This window comes from Triturus cristatus, chromosome 10, assembly GCF_964204655.1.
Source record: "Triturus cristatus chromosome 10, aTriCri1.1, whole genome shotgun sequence".
Taxonomy (NCBI): Eukaryota; Metazoa; Chordata; class Amphibia; order Caudata; family Salamandridae; genus Triturus; species Triturus cristatus.
Window position 1 is genome coordinate 997043035 of NC_140593.1, and position 20957 is coordinate 997063991.

Genomic DNA, 20957 nt, shown 5'->3' on the forward strand with positions numbered 1-20957 from the left:
TCTCGACTTGTGGGCCCTAGCGGAGGTCTATCTTTGAAAACAACAGTTCCCCTGGTTGCTCCAGGCCTGCTCTACAGTCTCCTCGAAGGAGACCTCTCCCAGACCTCATGGGTCTGCACTGTAGCAGATTTGTTTATTCTTCGTGGGTTGCGGTTGCCAAGGCTTAGTGGATGCAATCCGGACACTAACACCGCCGCGACCCTCATCCGACGTGGGACAGTCGCCCTCCTGAAGCTGGCCTTCCTTGAAGCCTCCCGGAGCCCGTGGCTGCAGATCCAAGCTACACCACTTTCCACCTGAAGCACCCGACATCGAAGGGCTCTTTGCTTTGAGCCTCCTGGTCACTTTGTCGTGACCCAGACTCTGTCCCCTCTGCTTTCAGGTTCTTCTCTACATTCTTCACATCTTTGATCTTCACGGCATCATCGACGCTTTTGGCTAGCAGAAGTTTTGACTATTTTCCCATTGAAAATCAGCCCGCGACCCGACAGCAGAAACGACCTATGCACCCGGCTTCCCTGGGGCAGGTAACAGTGGTACCTCGGTACTCTCGTGGTTGTGGGCATCTCAAAAGCTTAAGTCTAAAGTTTTAACTTTGTACTCCTGCTAGAAGTATTTTTAAACTGTTTATTTCCAACCGCGACATTCTCCGTAGGCTGTAATAGAGATCCCGATAGCAGCTACTTGCACTGCACGCGCCTCCCGTGGGTCCCCTTCCTCATAACCTGGGGTGGATTCTTAAGGGGCCAGCGATCCTGAATGCCCTAGGCATTGCCTGTAGAATTGTCGTGGTTCTTATACCACTTTTTTAGTATATGGTTTGGTCCCCCCCTGGGGCCCAATGTTAATAGTGCTATTTATTGTGTCTATCAATGCTTGTTTGATATTGTAACTTTGCCACAGCTTCATAAAGAGACTGTGGGATTCTGTCTAGAATAAATACATATATTTTATATATATACCTGTGTGGGCTACTCTTTCATTTGGGTATTCAAGAGGTTATTATGGTAAAACAATAAGCTTAACACTCCTTCAAGACTTAGCCTGAAGGCTGCTCTCCACAGCTACCACTAGGATAGCTTTCTTTAAAGGTTGTCTTAAACCTATCATCAATAAGAGTCGAATTGGACTGGTGCAAGGTGTCCCTATAACTAGGAGACAGCATATGCCAGGCCAACTTCTCACACGATCAGAACATGTAAAATACATGTTCCGCCCATGTAATCTGCTGCACCCTGCCTTAGGGCTCGCTAGGCCTGCCATAAGGATGAAATACATAGTGACAGTGGCAAGGCCGGGCTAGTAGTTGAAAACTGCTAGTCCAGTCTGCAATGGTGGGCTGGGAGATAGGTTTTACATGGGTCACACTAACTTACATGCCCTGGGTACCATATACTAGGGGCTTACAAGAAAGTAAGTTTATGCCAATCTGGTATACGCTAATTCGACATACACGTTTTAGGGTCTGGGCTGATTATCCGGCCTCGGTGCACGTCAAAAACCAGCAACATCAGTCCACAAACTTGGGGGGAGACCATACACAAAGAGGCCTTTCCTTACAAAACCTATTCCTTGAGCCAAGGCTTTGGAAGACAGCTTATCTGGATTCTGCTCTTATGCCGGCTGTAGGTCCGATGTACCCACTTTCCCCTCTTCAGTGCTGAAAAATCATCTGGGCCATACAGATTAGGTGAATCTTTCACCTCGTTTTATGGTGTGCCCAGCAGAGCTTGTGTTGGTGCTAGTCTTTTTGTACCAAAATGGTTTGCATGCAGAGCAGTTTGTGTTGTTGTGCTCAGGTAACAAGCACGGGTTGTCCACCTTGTGGTCTGATCAAGGGAATGACGCATTATACTTAAAGCAAAATTGGATGGGTGTCCAGTCAGTAATACTCCACGCCACTGCCCCCAAAGTAATTCTCAAAATACTAAACGCTGCTTCAAAGTGAGTTCTCTCAGTTGCCATTTGAGGAAGATGTGACGTACCTGAAATCAAAGGTCTCGACAGCTGGCACTGAAGAAAGGTATGGTCCACATACATTTTCCTGGCACCAAAGGTCCTGGAGCTGGCACTTGAATGTCCAAACTCAATGGCGGAGAAGATTTTTTTTTTTTTTAGGTGAAGCCTTTGCCCTGATGCACTGTGGGCCAATGGTGAAGCCCACAAAGATCTTTTGACTAGCAAAACAACTTAGAAGAACAACTTGTAAACATCCGCACCCAACACTAGATGGTGAGAGGATATACAGCATGTGTATCTACAACCAACCATGCAACAAACAAAGTTTCATTAGTTTATTCAATATAATTAGTGCAGCTGGGTTGGTCAGTATGAAAAACATAGGCAGACTCCCCATCATTAAGTAACTAGATTCACTAATATGGAACAGCAGTCACATTTTGGGACAAGTCACTCCAGGAGGAGATTAGGGGCAGAATTGTAGTGGTTGAGTACTAACAGGAAATACTTCAGCAAATCACAACAATATCAATTTCTAGTAGTACCACGAAGAAAGCTGCATTATGGCTCCCTCCAGTAACTACGCTGTCAGCAGTTCACTGAGCTACTAGATTAGAGTACGAAGTGGGTGTCATATGTCCAATCACATACATTTCTGCATCAAACTGATTTGGAGTTCATGACTTTCTAAATGTAAAGTGTATCCTTGTATGCCTTTGTGACTCCCAGTAATTAGGTGCATTCTGCAATCAATTATTTTCAGTAAGCTGTCCAGTGAGATTTGATTGGAAGGTGGGGTTAAGTAGATGTTAAAGTCTAGTAAGGTTTGAGGGAAGGTGGGGTGCAGTATAGGTTGTAATCTAGGATAGTTCAATTGGAAGGTGGTGTGAGGCTGATGTTGTAGTCTAGAAAAATTACTGGGCTGAAGTAGACGCAGTACTCTAGTAAAGTTTGATTGGAAGGCCGTATGAAGCAGATGTTCTAGTCAGGTAGGAATCTGAAGGTAAGCTGAAGTAGCTGTTGAATGGTGGTGTAGTCGAAAGTTTAACTAGAAGGCGAGGACAAGTAGATGTAATCTAGTACGCTTTGACTGGAATATGGGATGAAGTAGATGTGGTAATATAGTAATGTTCGATTGGAAGGTGGGGTGAAACAAATGTTGATCATACTATTCACCACATTCTGGCAGAAGTGTCACTGCTTAGACCAATCAAGATTACAAATCAATGAGATTAATTCTGAGCATGATCAGGAAAGATGGCAAATCTGACATGGGTCAGATTAAGAAGAGTCTGCAAACTCAATAGAAGAAATGTTGAAGTTATTCTCAAGGCTAAAGTTAAAGAACTCAAGAGTTTTTGTAGGTGGTCTCAGTGAGGATAATAAAGTTTGTGAGATCTAGTTCCAGGTCTTCGGTCTCCATACCTTGACTATCAGAATCAGGTAGATTAATAGTGATGCAGGGTGGACCATGTCTCAGATGTCCATATGAGGGGAAGAGATGATGCTAAAAAAAGTAGGTTAAGAGATGCTTTTCAGGAAAAACCAAAAGAGGTAAATGGGAAACGCTTGGTGAACTTACCAACAGTGGTGTAGAAACTAATGGATGTCTGACTATTGCAATTTGGTGTTAGTTTTCAAGACAAGCCAAAAGCTAGAAACTAAAGGTGTTTCAATTTTTAAATGTTATTTGTACTAAGGAAAATGACAAAAGAATGTGCACGGTTGTAGTCTATAGTGGACATGTTTATTCAACCAACATAGGAAAAAAACAGGAATATTTTTCCTAAAAATATGCAAAAGTGGAACAGGCTAACAATTATCTGGCAGGAATGACAGGTTACACTCCAGTGACTGCAATGTGATCTATAAGGAATGCTACATTCATTTTGCCCAAGGAACATAAAAATAAGTCTCCTCTTGTCGGCATTTCTTATATATTTATATTTAGCGTAGTTCTGAACAAGTATACAAACCTAGCCTACAGGTGAAAAAATGTCCAAAATGGGTAGCTTTAATTCTTTTCTTTCCTCCTGTGGAAAGTACGAGAACATTCCTCTCACTACTGCCCTTCTTGTGTCGCTAATAACCATCAGCAGGAAGGCAAGGATAAATATTAAGCAAAATTAAATAAAGTGACCTTTCTTCCTTTGATTTCCTTAAAAAATAGTCTTCTTTAGGAAAAATATGTAGCTATTTGAACAAAACACCAGTGCTGTATTAATTCCTGCACCCAAAACAAATAAGTGTATAAAAAAACTCCATGTCTTGAAAGGCAGTGCATAGTTCTATGCTGGCGGCTTTCGAAAGGCGCCCCAGGCATGGAAGCATCGCGTGAACGGGTGCTGCTCATTCCCTTTGCGCACAAGCCTCAGTTTGCGTGGGTGTTCACCTTCTTTCGATCTCATATGCTGGATGTAGACCTTGATTGAAAAGAAAGAAATAAGACCAAAATTCAATGACCGATATGACTTAGAACTTCCAATCTAAATACATGTGTAATTGCCCAATACAGGAACAATCCGTGCAGCAGCCTAAAAGGGCAGCATGTTTATTATGGAAATCCCTTTGGCATTCTTATATTCACAGTATTTTTTTAAGGGAATAGAACAATTACAATTGCAACCACCAGGTTGGAGCCTTAACGCAAGAACCAAGACCTCTGCGCATTTGGAAAAATATTACAACCAGTAAAGTATACCAGAAGGTTTTTCACAGAGGATACAGTTTCAATAAAAACTCTGTAGCAGATAATGTTCAAGTACAAACCTTTCTCTGCTATCGAATGGGAGCCATGGCAGGTGGATCACAAATAGCAGAAAGTGTGTACTACCATTGCACAGTAGGGACTTTCCTTTTTCCATCGTAGCATTCAGCTCATATTTCTTAACAACTTGGACATAAAACCAAGGAGTGCCATGGATTTGGTAGGATCCTCTCTAAAGCATTAGAAAATAACTTCTTGCAAATTAAATAGATTTGCCAAGAGTCAGGCCACCTGAAAACCTGGCATGCAAATTAAGTTTAATCAATAGTGTCTATGTAAGGTGTGACTGACTTTAATACATCTGCCCTCTACAAGAATATCCCCACTCTTCCAACCATTGCTGGTGTTGCAGCCTTACCCTTTCTTTAGTGCCTTATCTGTAAACAATACTAATGAACAAGTTACTTACCTTCAGTAATGCCTTATCTTGTAGAGACTATCTAGCTGCAGATTCCTTACCTTAGAATAATCCCTAGGTGCCAGACTGGATCCAGAAATTTTTCAGCAGTAACCCTGCACGCTGGTAGGTACGTTATTGGGCACCACGTCTGACGCGCCGGAAGTGACGGGCGTAGTACCCATATAGGATCCGCCCCGACCAGCTATTGTCAGTTACTTTCATTACTTTTCACACCAAGAGTACGGAGCCACTATGAGAACTGACTACTGGTGTGAAAAATGAAGGCCCTGAGAACAGTGTCCCTTACACTGCAATCGGCTCACAGAGTGAGGAAGATGAGTAAGGAAATCTGCAGCTAGAAGTTAACAAATGTAAGTAACTTGTTGATCTTCTAGAGACTTCTAGCCACAGATTCCTTACCTTAAATAGACACTGAATCAATGCCTCCCCAGAGGTAAGTCCGCGAAGCCCTTTGAAATCAAAACATCATGTAGGACAGAATGTGCGAAGTGCCCGTCGCCAAGGACCGGACGGTCCAGACAGTAGTGTTTGGTAAATGTATGCAAAGGAGCCCACATTGCTTCCTGACAGATTTTCAAGACAGGGACTTCCGAGGGATAATGCAGTGGTTGCTGCCTTAGCTGTGCTGGAATAAGTACACAAACACTCTGGGGGTTGCTTCTTGGCCAGTGCATAGCAGATCTTGATGCAGAGCACTATCCATTTTGAGATGGTCCGTTTCTGCATGGCCTTCCCTTTCTTAGCTCCTGCGTCTCCCCACTGCTGAAAGAGCCCTTGCACCATGGAGATGCTATTCATGATCCAGTAGGACTCTTCGGCTAAGTTTATCTGCCCTGGCGTTCAGAGAGCCCGCCAAGTGTTGAATGACCAGGGAAATGTTTTGGCGTTCCAGCCGAGACCACAACCTCTTGACAAAGGGTCCATGGCCCCACCCCTCCCTGCTTGTAACAGTACCATATGGTGGTGGTATTCGTGAACTCTACACCAGCCTTCCCTGATCGAAGGAAGAAAGCCTTTTAATGCCAAGTGAATCACCCGAAACACCAACAGGTTGATGTGGAGCCCAGACTCAGCCAGAGCCTAGAGTCCTCTGATCACCACCTCTCCCAGGTGGTCGCCCCATTCCAGGAGTGACAGATCTATCACTACAGTCAGCTCTGGGTAGGTAGGTGGGTGTCTGCCACTCACGCAATCGCAAACTCATCAGCCACCACTGCGGATACTTCGCAGTTCCCCCCGAGATCTGGAACATGTCGGAGAGATTCCCCTGATGCTGCGCCCACTGGAACTTCAGGTCTCATTACAGAGCCCGCATATGCCAAAGGACATGTTCTACAAGCAGGATGCCATGAGGCCCAACAACCTAAGGGTCTGTCTCACTGAAATCCAGGATAGAGCTGAAACATCTGTGTCACAGCCTAAATATCCTGGACTCACCGCTCAGGAGTATAGACCCAAAACTGCACTGAGTCCAGAACAGCTCCAATGGCTGAAGTACCAAGAACTCAGCCACCCAGCGCACCACCATAGAGAAAGAGGCTCCCTCCTTCGAAGGCACAGTAGGAGGAGAGGAGAGGCCAGGCCGGCCAGGCTAGGCTAGGCTAGGAGAGGCTAGGAGAGGCCAGGCCGGCCAGGCTAGGCTAGGCCAGGCCAGGCCAGGCCAGGCCAGGCCAGGGTCAAGGGAGGTGACTAACCCACTGGTCTCTGCTAGTTCCTCATACCAGTATTCCTCATTCTCATCTAAGGGAGGCTGGTATCCATAAGGGTTCCCAGACCACTCCCATCCGTCTCTCTCTCCAGGCCTGTAGAATGTAAAAGGCATTGGCTCCGATTCCAAGGGCATGGTCCTGGTAAGTGCCAGAACCAGCATCGGACGATACCTGTCTGCCTTCGAGTCAGAGTTGGAAAATGAGAATGATGAGAAGAGGCTGTCGTGGGCCGTTAGTACTAGAGCAGGCACTGAGGAAGTTTTCTGTCTCACTGGCAGCTCCGTCTCAAACATGTGATCCATGGGACCGAACTCCCGCCACAGGCGAACCTGCCGGTGGGGATCCAGTAGGGGATTGTCCCAGGCCCTTGGGGCCCAAAGGCACTCTAGAGGGGCTGGGCCACCCATATAGGAGGTGCATAGCTCATAAGGAATATGCTACTTACCAGTATGCATCTGTTCTTGGCATGTAGAGCTGCAGAGTTGTACACTTAGCATAGATCGCCATCTGGTGTTGGGCCCGGATGTTTGCAGTTTGTTTTTCTTCTTGGACAGTCTTTGGAAGTCACGAGTTTGGTGACTCCTCCTTCGGTCCGTACTGCGCATGGGCTTCGGCTCCATCCTCAGATTGTTTTTCGCCAACAGGGAAATGATGGAGCGTAGTAATAACAGTGAGAAACCCATGTGTTGTATCTAAATAAGATGTACTGGAACGGATACAGGTAGCCGGGGAGGCGGGTGGGCGTGTACAACTCTGCAGCTCTACATGCCAAGAACAGATGCATACTGGTAAGTAGCATATTCCGTTCGAGGCATATGAGCTGCAGATTGTACACTTAGCATAGATTATATAGCAGTACCCAACCTTAGCGGCGACCACCGGTATCCGTTGCAGTTGTTTGAAAAAGTGTCTTTAGTACAGCCTGGCCCACCCTAGCTTGCTGCTTGGAATGCACATCTACACAGTAGTGTTTTGTGAAGGTGTGCGGTGTAGACCATGTGGCTGCTTTGCAGATGTCATCTAAGGGTATATTCCCTAGAAAAGCCATAGAAGCCCCTAACTTTCTTGTAGAGTGGGCTTTCGGAGGAACAGATAATGTTCTCTTTGCCTTTTGATAGCAAATTTGTATGCATTTTACAATCCACCTAGCTATCCCTGATTTAGAAATGGGGTTGCCTTTATGTGGTGGAGAGAAGGAAACGAACAATTGTTTAGTCTTCCTGAAGGGTTGCGTTCTTTGTATGTAGTATAGCAACGCCCTTTTCACATCAAGTGTGTGTAAGGCCCTTTCTGCAACAGATTGGGGTTGCGAAAAGAAGACAGGTAATTCCACTGATTGATTGAGGTGGAAGGGGGAAATGACTTTGGGCAGAAACTTCGGATTTGTGCGAAGTATGACCTTGCTGTGATGCATTTGTATGTAGGGTTCCTGTATGGTGAACGCTTGTATTTCACCAACCCTTCTAAGGGAAGTGATAGCTACAAGGAAAGCTGTTTTCCAGGTGAGAAACTGTAGCTCACATTTGTGCATTGGTTCGAAGGGCGGACCCATTAGTCGTGTAAGAACTAAATTTAGATTCCATACAGGGGAAGGTGGTGCCCTGGGAGGAATTACTCGTTTAAGGCCTTCCATGAAGGCTTTAATAGCGGGCACTCTGAAGAGTGATAAATGCTGTCTGTTTTGTAGATAAGCAGCGATCGCTGCTAGGTGTAGGCGTATGGATGAATATGCCAGGTTACACCTGTGAAGATGGAGCAGATAGCATATGATGTGCTGTATGGATGCATCTAGAGGGTTGATTGTATTGTTACGGCAGTAAATTACAAATCTTTTCCACTTTGCGGCATAGCATGCTCTAGTGGTAGGACGTCTGGCTTCCATGATGATGTTCATGCAATCCGGGGGAAGGTTAAGGTATCCGAATTCTAGGATTTCAAGAGCCAGATCGCCAGGTTGAGCTGAGCTGGGTCCGGGTGCCTGATTTCTCCATGGTTCTGGGTTAGGAGGCATGGGGATAGATGCAGTTTTTGATGTGGTACCACTGACAGTTGTAGTAGCGTGGTGTACCACGGCTGCCTGGCCCACGTCGGAGCTACCAGAATGAGTGTGAGGGAGTGCGGTTGTAGCTTCCTGACCACTAATGGAATTAGTGGGAGAGGTGGAAAGGCGTATGCAAATCTGCCTGACCAGTTCATCCATATCGCATTGCCCTTGGACAATGGGTGTGGGTATCTGGCGGCGAAGCTTGGGCATTTTTTGTTTTCGTGGGTGGCGAAGAGGTCTATCTGAGGATGCCCCCACTGTTGGAAGAATGGGTGAAGAACTTGTAGATGCAGTTCCCATTCGTGTAGTTGTTGTGTTTGTCTGCTGAGCAGATCTGCCATGGTGTTTTGTACGCCTGGAACGTGCTGTGCCAGGAGAAAGATGTTTTGGGGAATTGCCCATCTCCATATGCTCTGGGCTAAGCGGGAGAGCTGGGGAGAGTGTGTCCCCCCCTGTTTTTGGATATAATACATCGCAGTCATATTGTCTGTGCGAATGAGGACTGCTTTGCCCGAAATCTGTTTTTGGAAAGATTTTAGGGCTAGAAAGATCGCCAAGAGCTCCAGATGGTTGATGTGGAGCGATTTTTGCTGTGGCGTCCATAGACCTTGCATGGTGAGGTGTAGGAGGTGCGCTCCCCAGCCGGAGAGCGATGCGTCCGCTGTTAGAATCACCTGAGGAACCGGGTCCAGGAACGGCCGCCCTTTGGAAAGGTTTGTGGTGTTCCACCACTGCAGAGAGTGATGTGTGCGGCCGTCCACCAACACCAGATCCGTCAGTTGACCCTGGGCCTGGTTCCACTGTTGTGCTAGGCACTCTTGAAGTGGACGCATGTGGAGTCTTGCATGGGGCACTATGAAGATGCAAGACGCCATCATTCCTATGAGCTTCATAAACACTCTTGCTGGAAGAGAGTGTTGAGGAAGGAATGTTTTGCGTAAGGCTTGAATGCTTGTGATTCTGGCTGAGTTTGGATAGGCAATACCCTTGGAGGTGTCTATAGTGGCCCCGAGATATTGCTTTGTGTGAGATGGTATGAGGTGGGACTTTTGGTAGTTCACCGTGAAGCCTAGCTGGTGGAGCAGTTGGTTGGTGCTGTTTGTATGTTGCACACATTGGTCGTAGGACGCGGCTTTTATCAGCCAGTCGTCTAGGTAAGGGAAGACGTGAATATGTTGACGTCTGAGGTGTGCTGCTACTACTGCTAGGCATTTGGTAAACACCCGTGGTGCGGTGGTGACCCCGAAGGGGAGAACCGTGAATTGGTAATGTTGCCCGTCCACCACGAACCTGAGGTATTTCCTGTGAGAGGGGTGTATTGGAATGTGAAAGTATGCGTCTTTCAGATCCAAGGTTGTGAGAAAGTCTCCCTGGCAGAGGAGTGGGAGGACTTGCTGTAGGGTGACCATGTGAAAATGGTCTGAATGTATGTAGGCATTTAGAGGCCGGAGGTCGAGAATGGGTCTGAGGGTCCCGTCTTTCTTTGGTATTAAGAAATATAGGGAGTAGACCCCTAGATTTTGTTGATTGACGGGGACCTGCTCTATAGCGTGTTTTTGGAGGAGTGAGAGTACCTCTTGTTTGAGCAGTGTGGAATGTTCTTGAGACATTGGACGGTGCCTTGGTGGGATATTGGGTGGGGTAGATGTTAGTTCGAGACAGTACCCTGACCGAATGATTTGGGTCACCCATTTGTCCGATGTTATGGACTCCCATGTGTGGATAAAGTCTTGTAGTCTGCCCCCGACCGGAGTGGGATGGTCTGGGGGGAGCGGAGGGGAGTCATTGTGTGGGTGGGGTGGCAGAACGGGTGTTGTTGGTTTTGCCCCTGCCCTTATTGTTGTTGCCTCTGTAACCGCCCCTTTGATTGCCCTTTGAAAAGGTATTTTGAGGAGGGGACTTGTAGGAGGTAGAGGCGTTATCGGTGGAGGAGCCTCTGCCTGTGCCACGAAAGGACGAGCGTCGAAAGGAACGTTTAGAGGCTTGTGTTTGGAGTGCCCCCATAGACTTTGCTGTGTCTGTGTCCTTTTTCATCTTTTCCAACGCTTCGTCTACCTTTGGCCCAAAGAGAGTTTGCTGGTCAAAGGGGTGATTGAGTATGGACGCCTGGACTTCAGGCTTGAACCCTGAGATCCTGAGCCAGGCATGGCGACGAAGCAGGACACTTGTATTTATGGCTCTAGAAGCAGTGTCGGCTGCATCGAGGGCACACTTAATGGAGGTGTTTGTAATTAGTTTACCCTCCTGTATCAGGTCATGAGCCTTGCGCTTGTGTTTTTCTGGAAGGTGCTGCATAAGAGCCTCTAGTTCGTCATAGTGTGCTCTGTCATATCGCGCAAGCAGTGCTTGTGTGTTTGCAATGCGCCACATGTTTGCAGCTTGGGAGGCGGTGCGTTTACCAGACGCGTCCAGAAGTTTAGATTCCTTGTCTGGCGGTGGGGCTTCTCCTGAGGATTGGGAGTTAGCTCGCTTTCTAGCTGTGGAGACAACTAGGGAATCTAGGGGAGCAGGGCCCTTAATGTATGCAGGGTCTGTGGGTGCCGCTTTGTACTTCTTCTCTATTCTAGGGTTCAGTACTCTGGCCCTGACAGGGTCTTTGAACACCTCTGTAGCGTGCTTGGTGACGCCCTTAAGCATGGGTAAGATAGAAGTAGATTTGTCTTGTATGTCAAATGTATCCAGTAGGAAGTCTTCTTCCACTGGTTCACTGTGCATGTCCACCCCATGATAGTGTGCTGCTCTCTGCACTAAATGATGAAACCCTAAGGAGTCCTCGGGAGGAGACGGCCTGGATGGGTATAGGTCGTCCTGAGGTATATCTGGTATATCAGGGTTATTGTAATCCTCCCATGGGTCTGGGGTCCCTGGTGGAGTGGGATCCATTGGGGCGTCCGCCGGGTAATTGTCCGGGTCCCCGTCATCCGGATCTGGGGATGGGGCCGGATCGTAGTGGGGTGGAGGTGGCGGAGACCTGGGAGGGGGGGGGGGTGGAGGTGGTGGAGGAGGTAGGGGAGGCGGTAGTGGGGAGGGCACTCTTAGGGGAGAAGTAGCAGAGTCCTTCCTTTTAGGTGGAGGAGGAGGAGCCGGAGTATCAAGGCGTCTTTTCTTGATAATTAAAGTCAATAGTCCAGTCTTTGGATCTTTGGACAGAGTCTTTTGTAGAGGGTCTGGTGTAAACAGAGCCAGTGGCGTCGAATCGTCCGTCGGCAGCGGTGATTTCGGAACCGAGGACTTCGATGGTTTGTGTGCGCCATGCTTTTTTGGGGCCTCCTGTTTTTTCGGCGTCGAAGGAGTTTTCGGCGCCGGAGCGTCGGTGCCGACAGATTTATGTTTGTGTTTGGTCGGCACCGAGAGTCCAGGCTTCGGCACCGGTGGCTTCGGAGTCGAGCTGGATATTGCTTTCTTCGGTGCCGGGCGTCGGCTGGCTCGATCCCGAGCTGCCGTGAGACTTTGGAGGCTTCGACACCGGGCCCGTAGGTGGGGTGATAGAAGCTTTGGTTTTGGTTTTGCCCAGGCCGGCAGGCGAGGGAGTAACCTGAGTCTCTTTGGTTTTGGGCGCGGGGGTGGGAGGGGGTATAGTACTCACGGCCCGCTGCGCCGGTGTAACGTCCTCCACGTCGGAGTCGTCGGCCTCGGAAGCGCTGACGATGTCTTCCTCCTGCTCGGTGTGTGTTTGCCCCGAAGCTTCGGCGCAGTCTCCGAAGATGTCCGGTGGAGCTGCAGAGGATGAGTGCGCCATGGTGCGTCGAGCTCTTCGATCTCGGATGGTCTTCTTCGATCGAAAAGACTTGCAGGCGGGGCAGTCTCTAGCCTCATGTTCTGGAGAGAGGCAAAGGTTACACACCTGATGGAGGTCGGTGTGGGGAAATTTAGACCCACATTTTGGGCACTTTTTGAACGGAGTCCTTTCCATCGGCTGGGAGCGGAGTCGAGGAGGGCCCGAAGGCCGGTGCCGATGAACGGGATGGAGAAAGTGCCGCTTCGAGAGATGAAGATGATGATGATGAAGAAACTCGAAGAAACGAGGATTTTCCGTCGAGGCTGGAACCGTAGAAGTTCGAAGCCGGAGCACGAAGTATCACATCCGAGCCCGATGGCGGAAAAAAACAATCTGAGGATGGAGCCGAAGCCCATGCGCAGTACGGACCGAAGGAGGAGTCACCAAACTCGTGACTTCCAAAGACTGTCCAAGAAGAAAAACAAACTGCAAACATCCGGGCCCAACACCAGATGGCGATCTATGCTAAGTGTACAATCTGCAGCTCATATGCCTCGAACAATTATTTAAGCTGGGCAGGGGTCGCTTCTGGAAAGTCAGGGAAGCGCAGAGCGGACCCTGACATAGGCTTGGCCGAAGCGCGAGCCCTGAAGTGGCGACACTCCCGCGCCTCGTCAGACGACTGATGGGTAGGGCAAAATTAACGACCACTTCATCGTCTTCAAATTTTTGTGTTTGTGGGACTTACCCAATTTCCCTGAGAAACTCGAATGCGACAATGATCGCGGGGCGTGGCTCTGAACGGTCCCAGGACCTTCAGCGCAACAAAAGTTCTTAATCGTCACAAAGTCGACTAAAGTCAAGCCGCAAGGAGCGTGAGGGATTGCTCCTGTAGTGCCTTCGGGTGCATGGCGCAACAGTCCTCGCAGGTCTTGGGAGTTGTACTCCCTCTTCAAGCACCATAAGCACACCATGGGGCTTATTTATGGGCCCTTGCGTCACTTATGCGCCGCCGGTGTCACCTTTTGTGACGCACCAGCGGCGTAAAAAAAATGCGCCATGTTGCCCCATATTTACAAAGTGATGCATCTAGGTAGATGCGTCACTTTGTAAACCCCTGCGCCACATTTTATCTGCGCCAAGTATAATGTATGCAGGGGCGGCGTTCCGACGCAAGAAAGGGTTCTAGAAGTGACGCAGTGAAATCTATAAGATTTTACTGCACCACTTCTAGGATGCAAATGCGTCAATATCTAATGCCTGCCTCATGGCAGACATGAGTAACACAGGAACATTTAACATGGGAATTGCCTATGTGTAATTACCCATTGCTGGAGTTGCATCACTTTGGTGACACGCTCCAGCAATGCGTCATTTTTGAGCCTACAGATACGCAAGAAATACTGACGTATCTGTAACTCCTTGCGACATGATGTGTCATACTGTAAATATGAAGCATCATAGGTGCGAATGGAGGGCGCAATGAAAAGTGACGCATCGCTGTTTTCTCGCAGTGATGCGTTATTTTTCATAAATAAGACCCCAAGGGTGGGTCTGTCACAAACATTTGCCAGTGACAGGCACCACATGGTTTGAAACCAGCCGAATGTGTTGACAAAACGTCGAGAAAAAGCCAGTAAGAAAAGGTAGCTTTGACTGGATCATCGCTATGTGGTGTGCAAAGGATAGAACGGACGTCAGAGCACCGGGGTGGCATGATATAGGTACCATGCACATCACTTTTGGCACCAATGCTGCCGATGTGGACCTGAATGATGCCACCCACAGGCACGCTGGGGTACTGCTCAAAAACTTCTGGATCCAGTCGGATACCTGGGGATTATTCTAAGGTAAGGAATCTGTGGCTAGAAGTCTATTGGATATTGAAAATACTACTAAAAACAGTGCTAGTCTCAAATATTTTCTTAAGAGCCCTGCACTGCCTTATATGGCTGAAGACTACCAAGGCTGCCCAGTCTTGATTCCACCTCATGCCTTTTCTTCCACCACCCTACACTTCCTGTCTTATCTGGTTCTCGCATGTGCTTTTTCATCCCTTTGTCACTTTCTCCCTTTTCTCATCTTTGTCTTCTTCCTCCCTTTCTCTCTCTTGAGCTGGGTCAAGCCTGTTAATAAACAATACGTTTCAGTACCCAAAAATGAGTTTTGGTGCCAACATTCTCTATAAACTAAGCACTTCCATTCGTTTTGCAAGGATTAGCCTTCACATAGCAATCTTTTACACAAGGTGTCCACAAAGAGTCATTTCTGTGAGACAGATCTGATTTATCTATCCACTCTCTAAACATCAAACAGCTTTCCAGAAATCCTCCACTCTTTATTCAGATGTAAAGAGGTTGCATTATTGGTGTGTATTTAAGGGCGTCTGTGCCTCTGATTAGGCAAAACACTGCAACATACATGGATTGGTTCAAATGGAAATCGGCAACATTACCCAGCAAGAAACTGGTATGCAGGTACAGGACCACCTTTTCTCTGCTTTTCACACACACATCACTTGCAAGCACAAAATGCCCTATTAACTCTAATCAAACATAACCGAGAAAGGAACACTGTCACAAGACCCAAAACAGAAGTACTCCAATTAAAGAACAAATACTAAGATGTACTTCTCCTTGAGGCTTGAATATGAGACACATTGGCCTGCAAGGAGGGCTCCTGGCAGGCTGAACTTGCTTGATTCAAAAGATAAACAGCTGCTTCTTTACACCAGGACAAACCTAGAACAACAAACTTAAAATCGTATCCATTTCAATACATAGCAGCAGCAGGTAGATGCTTCTCTGAAATTCTCCAACATGTCCATATAATGCTGCAGAAGACTTGAATGTTCATATGCGTGTATTCAAGTGTCTACAAGATATTCTATTGCATCAGAGCCCAGAATAGTTTATCACCACAACTCACCATAAGGTCTGACTTATGCGATACCCATGGGCCACTTATAGTAAGCAGCTGCCATCACCGAGTCACCCCACTAGAGTGTTATGAAAGTCACATCATGATCTTTTTTTAACGATCTTTGGAATTAAGGTTAAAATCAAAGAAAAAGTTTAATTATTCCAGGGAAAGAAAATCTAATTCCTGAATACTGATAACCAACCACCCTCAAATAGGTGAGAAAACGCTTTACCGTCGTTAAGAAAATGGACCAGGGTTTCACTTCCTACTCCTGATGAATGTTCTGAGTCATGCTGTTTCACGTAAAAAAAAAAAAAATCTGAGATCCTCAGTAAATCGGAATAGGACTATCAACTTTGTTAATCCCTACTTCTTTTTGGAAATGCCTGAAGGAATTAATACATTCATTCTTCCTGGTCATATTCATCAGAAAATACTTGACAGCCAACAGACCTACTTTTTGATCATTATATTTTTGTCCGGGTTATTCACAATGGCGTCCATAATCAACTAGGACCCTATGTGACCTCTACAAACCTAATGAGAGGAGATAGTCTCCTGTCTTGCAGTTCCTCTTCCACCACTGCACAGACTGAAATACCCGTTAGAGACCGTCATTTTGGAATCCGAGTTTGGCTACTAAAGAGACTACCCTTATCCATCGCTCTAGAATTAGAATCTAGGCTCCCCCACCCTTCAAGGAAAACTGAAAACTGGTCTCTGGAGGAAACACTGTGGCTACACTTGACTGACCCCAATCAAGGAAAGTAGATCCTGGGCAGGGCCGCCAACTCCTCCCAGTCCACAAAGAATATCAGTAAATTAATGGGCCTAACCATTTTCCACAAGGCTCACTGTGTCAATCTGTACGTTCTGGTGTTCTGGAGAGAGTTGTCCATGCATGCGGAAATTAATCCCTAACCTTCAAATGTGCGGTCACTACCATAATACTTTCCTGCGCAAGATTATTCAAACGGAAGCACCTTAAACTGAAAGCGCTGACCACCCACCCCAAAATCCCAACTATTTTGAGCACTGGGTGGATTTAAATGTAAAGTCTTCATTTTCAAGCTCTAAATTGCATGTTCTATCTTCTGGTAGGAGCACGGGCACTTATTGAATTGTTATTATAAACATGCTGACACCTTTTCAGTCTAGCATAGGTCATTCGCTGTCTCAATAACCACTTGCTTTCACGGACAGTCCTTGTCCTCGAGTCCCAGTCTTAACCTTCTAAAAAAAAAAAAAGTACTTTTTGATACCAGTTTACCTACAAGTCCCAATTATTACGAGAAAGTAAGCAGAACTCCGTATGACTGAGCTATAAATATGCTGGAGACTACTAAGGTGAAGTGTATGGTGTCTTAGCTTCAGTCTGGCAATGGGCCCTCAGTTGGAGGCAAAATTAAAACTTACTGGTTACCTCTAATCGCCTGGTACAAAATAGAGACATGCATCTGAACCTATCCGATCTAAAATAGCTACGTTTGTCATCCCAGCTGTAAAAAAATTAAATACAATAACGCACCATTGGGCAAAACATTATGAAAATTAACAATCTAGAATTTCAGAAAGCAATGAAGACCTGGATGTTTCCTAAAACATGATACCCTAGAGCAAAGCTTGCAACATCTGACAGCAGGCAAACACAAACTATGATACTACGCTCACTCATTTTCGCAGTCACAATCACACATAAGCACTGCCGCAAGCCAGCTTCAACACAAACTGGAGCACAAGGCTGAACCTCTAACATCACATAAAACATAATACTCTCAGTCAACAGCACAAACCAACACTTTCTAACCAGACATTATAAAACAAACAGCTAATTATTCGACCACCCAAAAGCTCAATGTGGTGCGAGTGAATGGATAATGCTACATAAATGCTACAACACAATACAAAACATTAAGGTAGTTGCACTAAAACAATGTTTCCTAAACCCGGCAAGCTAGAATAGTGCTTTTTTTTTTAACAATGTTCACTTCAGTTGATTTATGTAGGGGGTGTATAAAATGGCACCAGCTTAGTTGGCTTTTGAAGTGAGGCCCTTGAACGGTTGAACCAGTAGCAAAAGGTGCAGCGGGGCCCCTTATCACTCATGGGCCCATATAATATCTGCACCAATTATAGGTGGTTCACACTGGCCTTTTACAGCATGGTTAAGACTGAATGTTCTTATAGCAGTCCTAGAATAAACTCAAAATATTTTGATCTGCGGAATTTCAATTTTTTCAGCTCAGATGTCCAAGAATCAGAATTTATTACATACTCTCTAAGAAAAGGTTTGCAGATCAAGAGAACTCTTAAGGATGAGCGTGGGCTAGATATTTGTACCTACCTGGCAGGCCTTCAGGCTTAGTTTGATTTCCACCTGGCTCGTTTGTGTCCCCACCCACATGTACACCTGAAAGGAAGAGAAGAGTATCACTACAAAGAAGCTACATTATTTTTAAGAAAATGGAGTTTAATACAAACTACTTAGCATACAGGGATCAGGCAATAAAACTTTTATGTTATTTCAAAGAATAAACAAATGCACATATTACGATTGCTCAGAAACCATTTCACCAACCTGTTAAAAAATAAAAAAAAATTGGGCATTTTATATTGGAATTTTCCTGCTTGTAACAAGCATTGGCAAAGCCAATAAGTCTTGTCTTTGTGATCTATTAGCTTTGGCTATGTTTTTTAGCCATGCTGCACAGCATCCAGGATGCGGTGTTAAAATAAACAAATAAACTCTGATGTGCCCAACCCTATAATTTTGTAGGCACACACACCTGCACAGGTTTATATATCTATATATTTTTTATTTAGCGATCCGAGAAGGATTGGTAGCTAAAAAGAAAAAACTTGCAAAAGTGTTTATTTTATTTTAAAGTTAATGGGTGCAGAAGCAACACCGGGGGAGGGAGGGTGAGAACGCAGTAGTGATATGTAGGAGGGTTGGTGTTTTAATGCCGAAGCAACACAAGAGTGGTCGCAAAAGCAAAAGCGGGGTTGGAGGGAATGCAAAAGCACATGGGTGGATGGGAGGGATGTGGAAACAACATGGTACTTGGACAAACAAAATGGAGGGCATGTGTTGAGAGGTAGCAATGGGGAGAAGCACGCAGGCAAGCACTAGAGGGAGGGGGCAGGGAAAACCGTGACAGAGCAACACGGAGTGCAGGGTGAGAGATGAACACCAGGATTGCGGGAAGTGATGGTTACAATGACGTGCTCGAAACGGTGTAAACCTTGGAATACACCAATATTGGAATACCATCCACTACCGTTCTCAAAAAAGGCCCTGATGAAGGGTAATGCAGAAAATGTATTGGGCGTAATTTTCATTTTGAATATTTGAATTTGATTAAATCAAATGGATGTCACTAAATGAAGGAAGTAAACAAAAGGATAAAACAAACAAGGATTATGAAAATTGAAAAACTTCACAACTTTGAATAACTTTATTTGAAGATAGGAACAAAGTGCGAATTGGAGACGCTCCCCAACATTTGGGGACCGCGCACTTAGATGTGGAAAGACCACAGCTGAATACTATTAGCACGCAGACCAGAGACACCCTTAATGCATAGGTAGACATTAATACAGTCTTCCTTGATTATTGCAGCTTCTTGTAATGAGAGAGAGAGAGACAGACAGACACACACACACACACACACACACCTATTACGGATTACCTTAACAGCTTGCCAATCCCACGCATAGATCCCCTCAATAAACTGTTATCGGTCAATGAGGTCAGCATTTCGATCAACGAGACAGCTCGTTACAAGACCCCAGAGACAGCTAGGTTTCCAGTGGAATTTTACTCGACCTACAAAGCAATTCTTATTTATGGTCACTACAAATGCTTAGTTCTCCAAAGACAAGGGCTCACTGCCTGCATCCTGGAGAGAGATGCTGATCGTGGTCCTCCCTACACTGGGTCTAGACCCATGGAAGGCGTGCTCATATCGACTGCTCTCCCTTTCTCAAAATGGATTGCAAGATCATTGGGAAAATAATTGGAAATCGGCTGTTGCGGTGCCTAAGAATGCTGGTACATCACAGCCAAAACAGCTTTATCCCAAGGAGAAGGAATATGCTACTTACCAGTATGCATCTGTTCTTGGCATGTGGAGCTGCAGATCTATACACTGTGCATAAATCGCCATCTGGTGTTGGGCCCGAATGTTTGCACTTGTTTTTCCTCTTGGAAAGTCTTTGGAAGTCACGAGGTATGCGACTCCTCCTTTGGATCATAGTGCGCATGGGCATCGGCTCCATCCTCAGATTGTTTTTCGCCAGCAGGGAAATGATGGAGCTTAGTAAGAAACCGGAAATATGCCCATGTGTGGTGTATCTATGTAAGATAATACTGGAACAGATAAAGGTAGCCGGGGAGGCGGGTGGGCGTGTGTAGATCTGCAGCTCTACATGCCAAGAACAGATGCATACTGGTAAGTAGCATATTCCATTCGAAGCATATGAGCTGCAGATTACACACTGTGCATAGATTGTAAAGCAGTATCCACTCCTAGCGGCGACCACCAGTATCTGTTGCAGTAGTTTGAAATAGTGTTTTGAGTACAGCCTGGCCCACACTAGCCTGTTTACTTTGCACATCGACACAATAGTGTTTTGTGAATGTGTGCGGTGTAGACCATGTAGCTGCTCTGCAGATATCTAAAGGAATGTTTCCTAAAAATGCCATTGAAGCCCCTATCTTTCGTGTAGAGTGGGCTTTAGGAGGAACAGATAATGTACGTTTTGCTTTGTGGTAACTAATCTGTATGCATTTGACAATCCACCTAGCTATCCCAGATTTTGATATGGGGTTGCCTTTGTGTGGTGGTGAGAAAGACACAAATAGTTGTTTTGTCTTACGAAAGGGTTTTGTTCTCTCTATGTAGTATAGTAGTGCTCTTTTGACATCTAAGGTGTGAAGAGCTCTTTCTACGACTGTTTGTGGCTGCGAGAAGAATACAGGCAGCTCTACAGATTGATTGAGGTGGAAGGGAGAAATGACTTTAGGGAGGAATTTAGGATTAGTTCGGAGAACAACTTTATTAAGATGCATCTGGAGAAAGGGTTCTTGAATGGTTAGTGCTTGTAGTTCACTAACTCTTCGTAGAGAAGTAATGGCTACGAGGAAAGCAGTTTTCCACGTTAAGAATTGTAGCTCACATTTATGTAGAGGTTCAAATGGAGGCCCCATTAGTCTTGTGAGAACGATGTTTAATTTCTACACAGGGGAAGGTGGTACTCTGGGGGGAATTATTCTCTTGAGTCCCTCCATAAAGGTCTTTATGGCAGGTACTCTGAAAAGTGAGATGCTGTCTATTTTGTTGATATGCTGCTATGGCAGCAAGATACCTCTATCAGATTGCATAGGCTAGGTTGCATCTTTGGAGGTGTAGTAA

General features: G+C 46.0%; 1 protein-coding gene across 3 annotated transcripts in view; it reads right to left on the reverse strand.

Annotated features, from left to right (window-relative positions):
• Nucleotides 1-3687: 3687 nt before the first annotated feature.
• The window catches only part of FLII (FLII actin remodeling protein), a 291687-nt gene continuing 274417 nt past the window's right edge, over nucleotides 3688-20957 (reverse strand). For all 3 annotated transcript variants that reach the window (XM_085628978.1, XM_085628977.1, XM_085628974.1), the window contains exons 30-31: nucleotides 17885-17950; nucleotides 3688-4382 (exon numbers count right to left, since the gene is read on the reverse strand). In XM_085628978.1, the coding sequence (XP_085485104.1) occupies nucleotides 4248-4382; nucleotides 17885-17950 (201 nt within the window). In that variant the 3' untranslated portion in view covers nucleotides 3688-4247. The remainder of the gene's footprint in view (nucleotides 4383-17884; nucleotides 17951-20957) is intronic.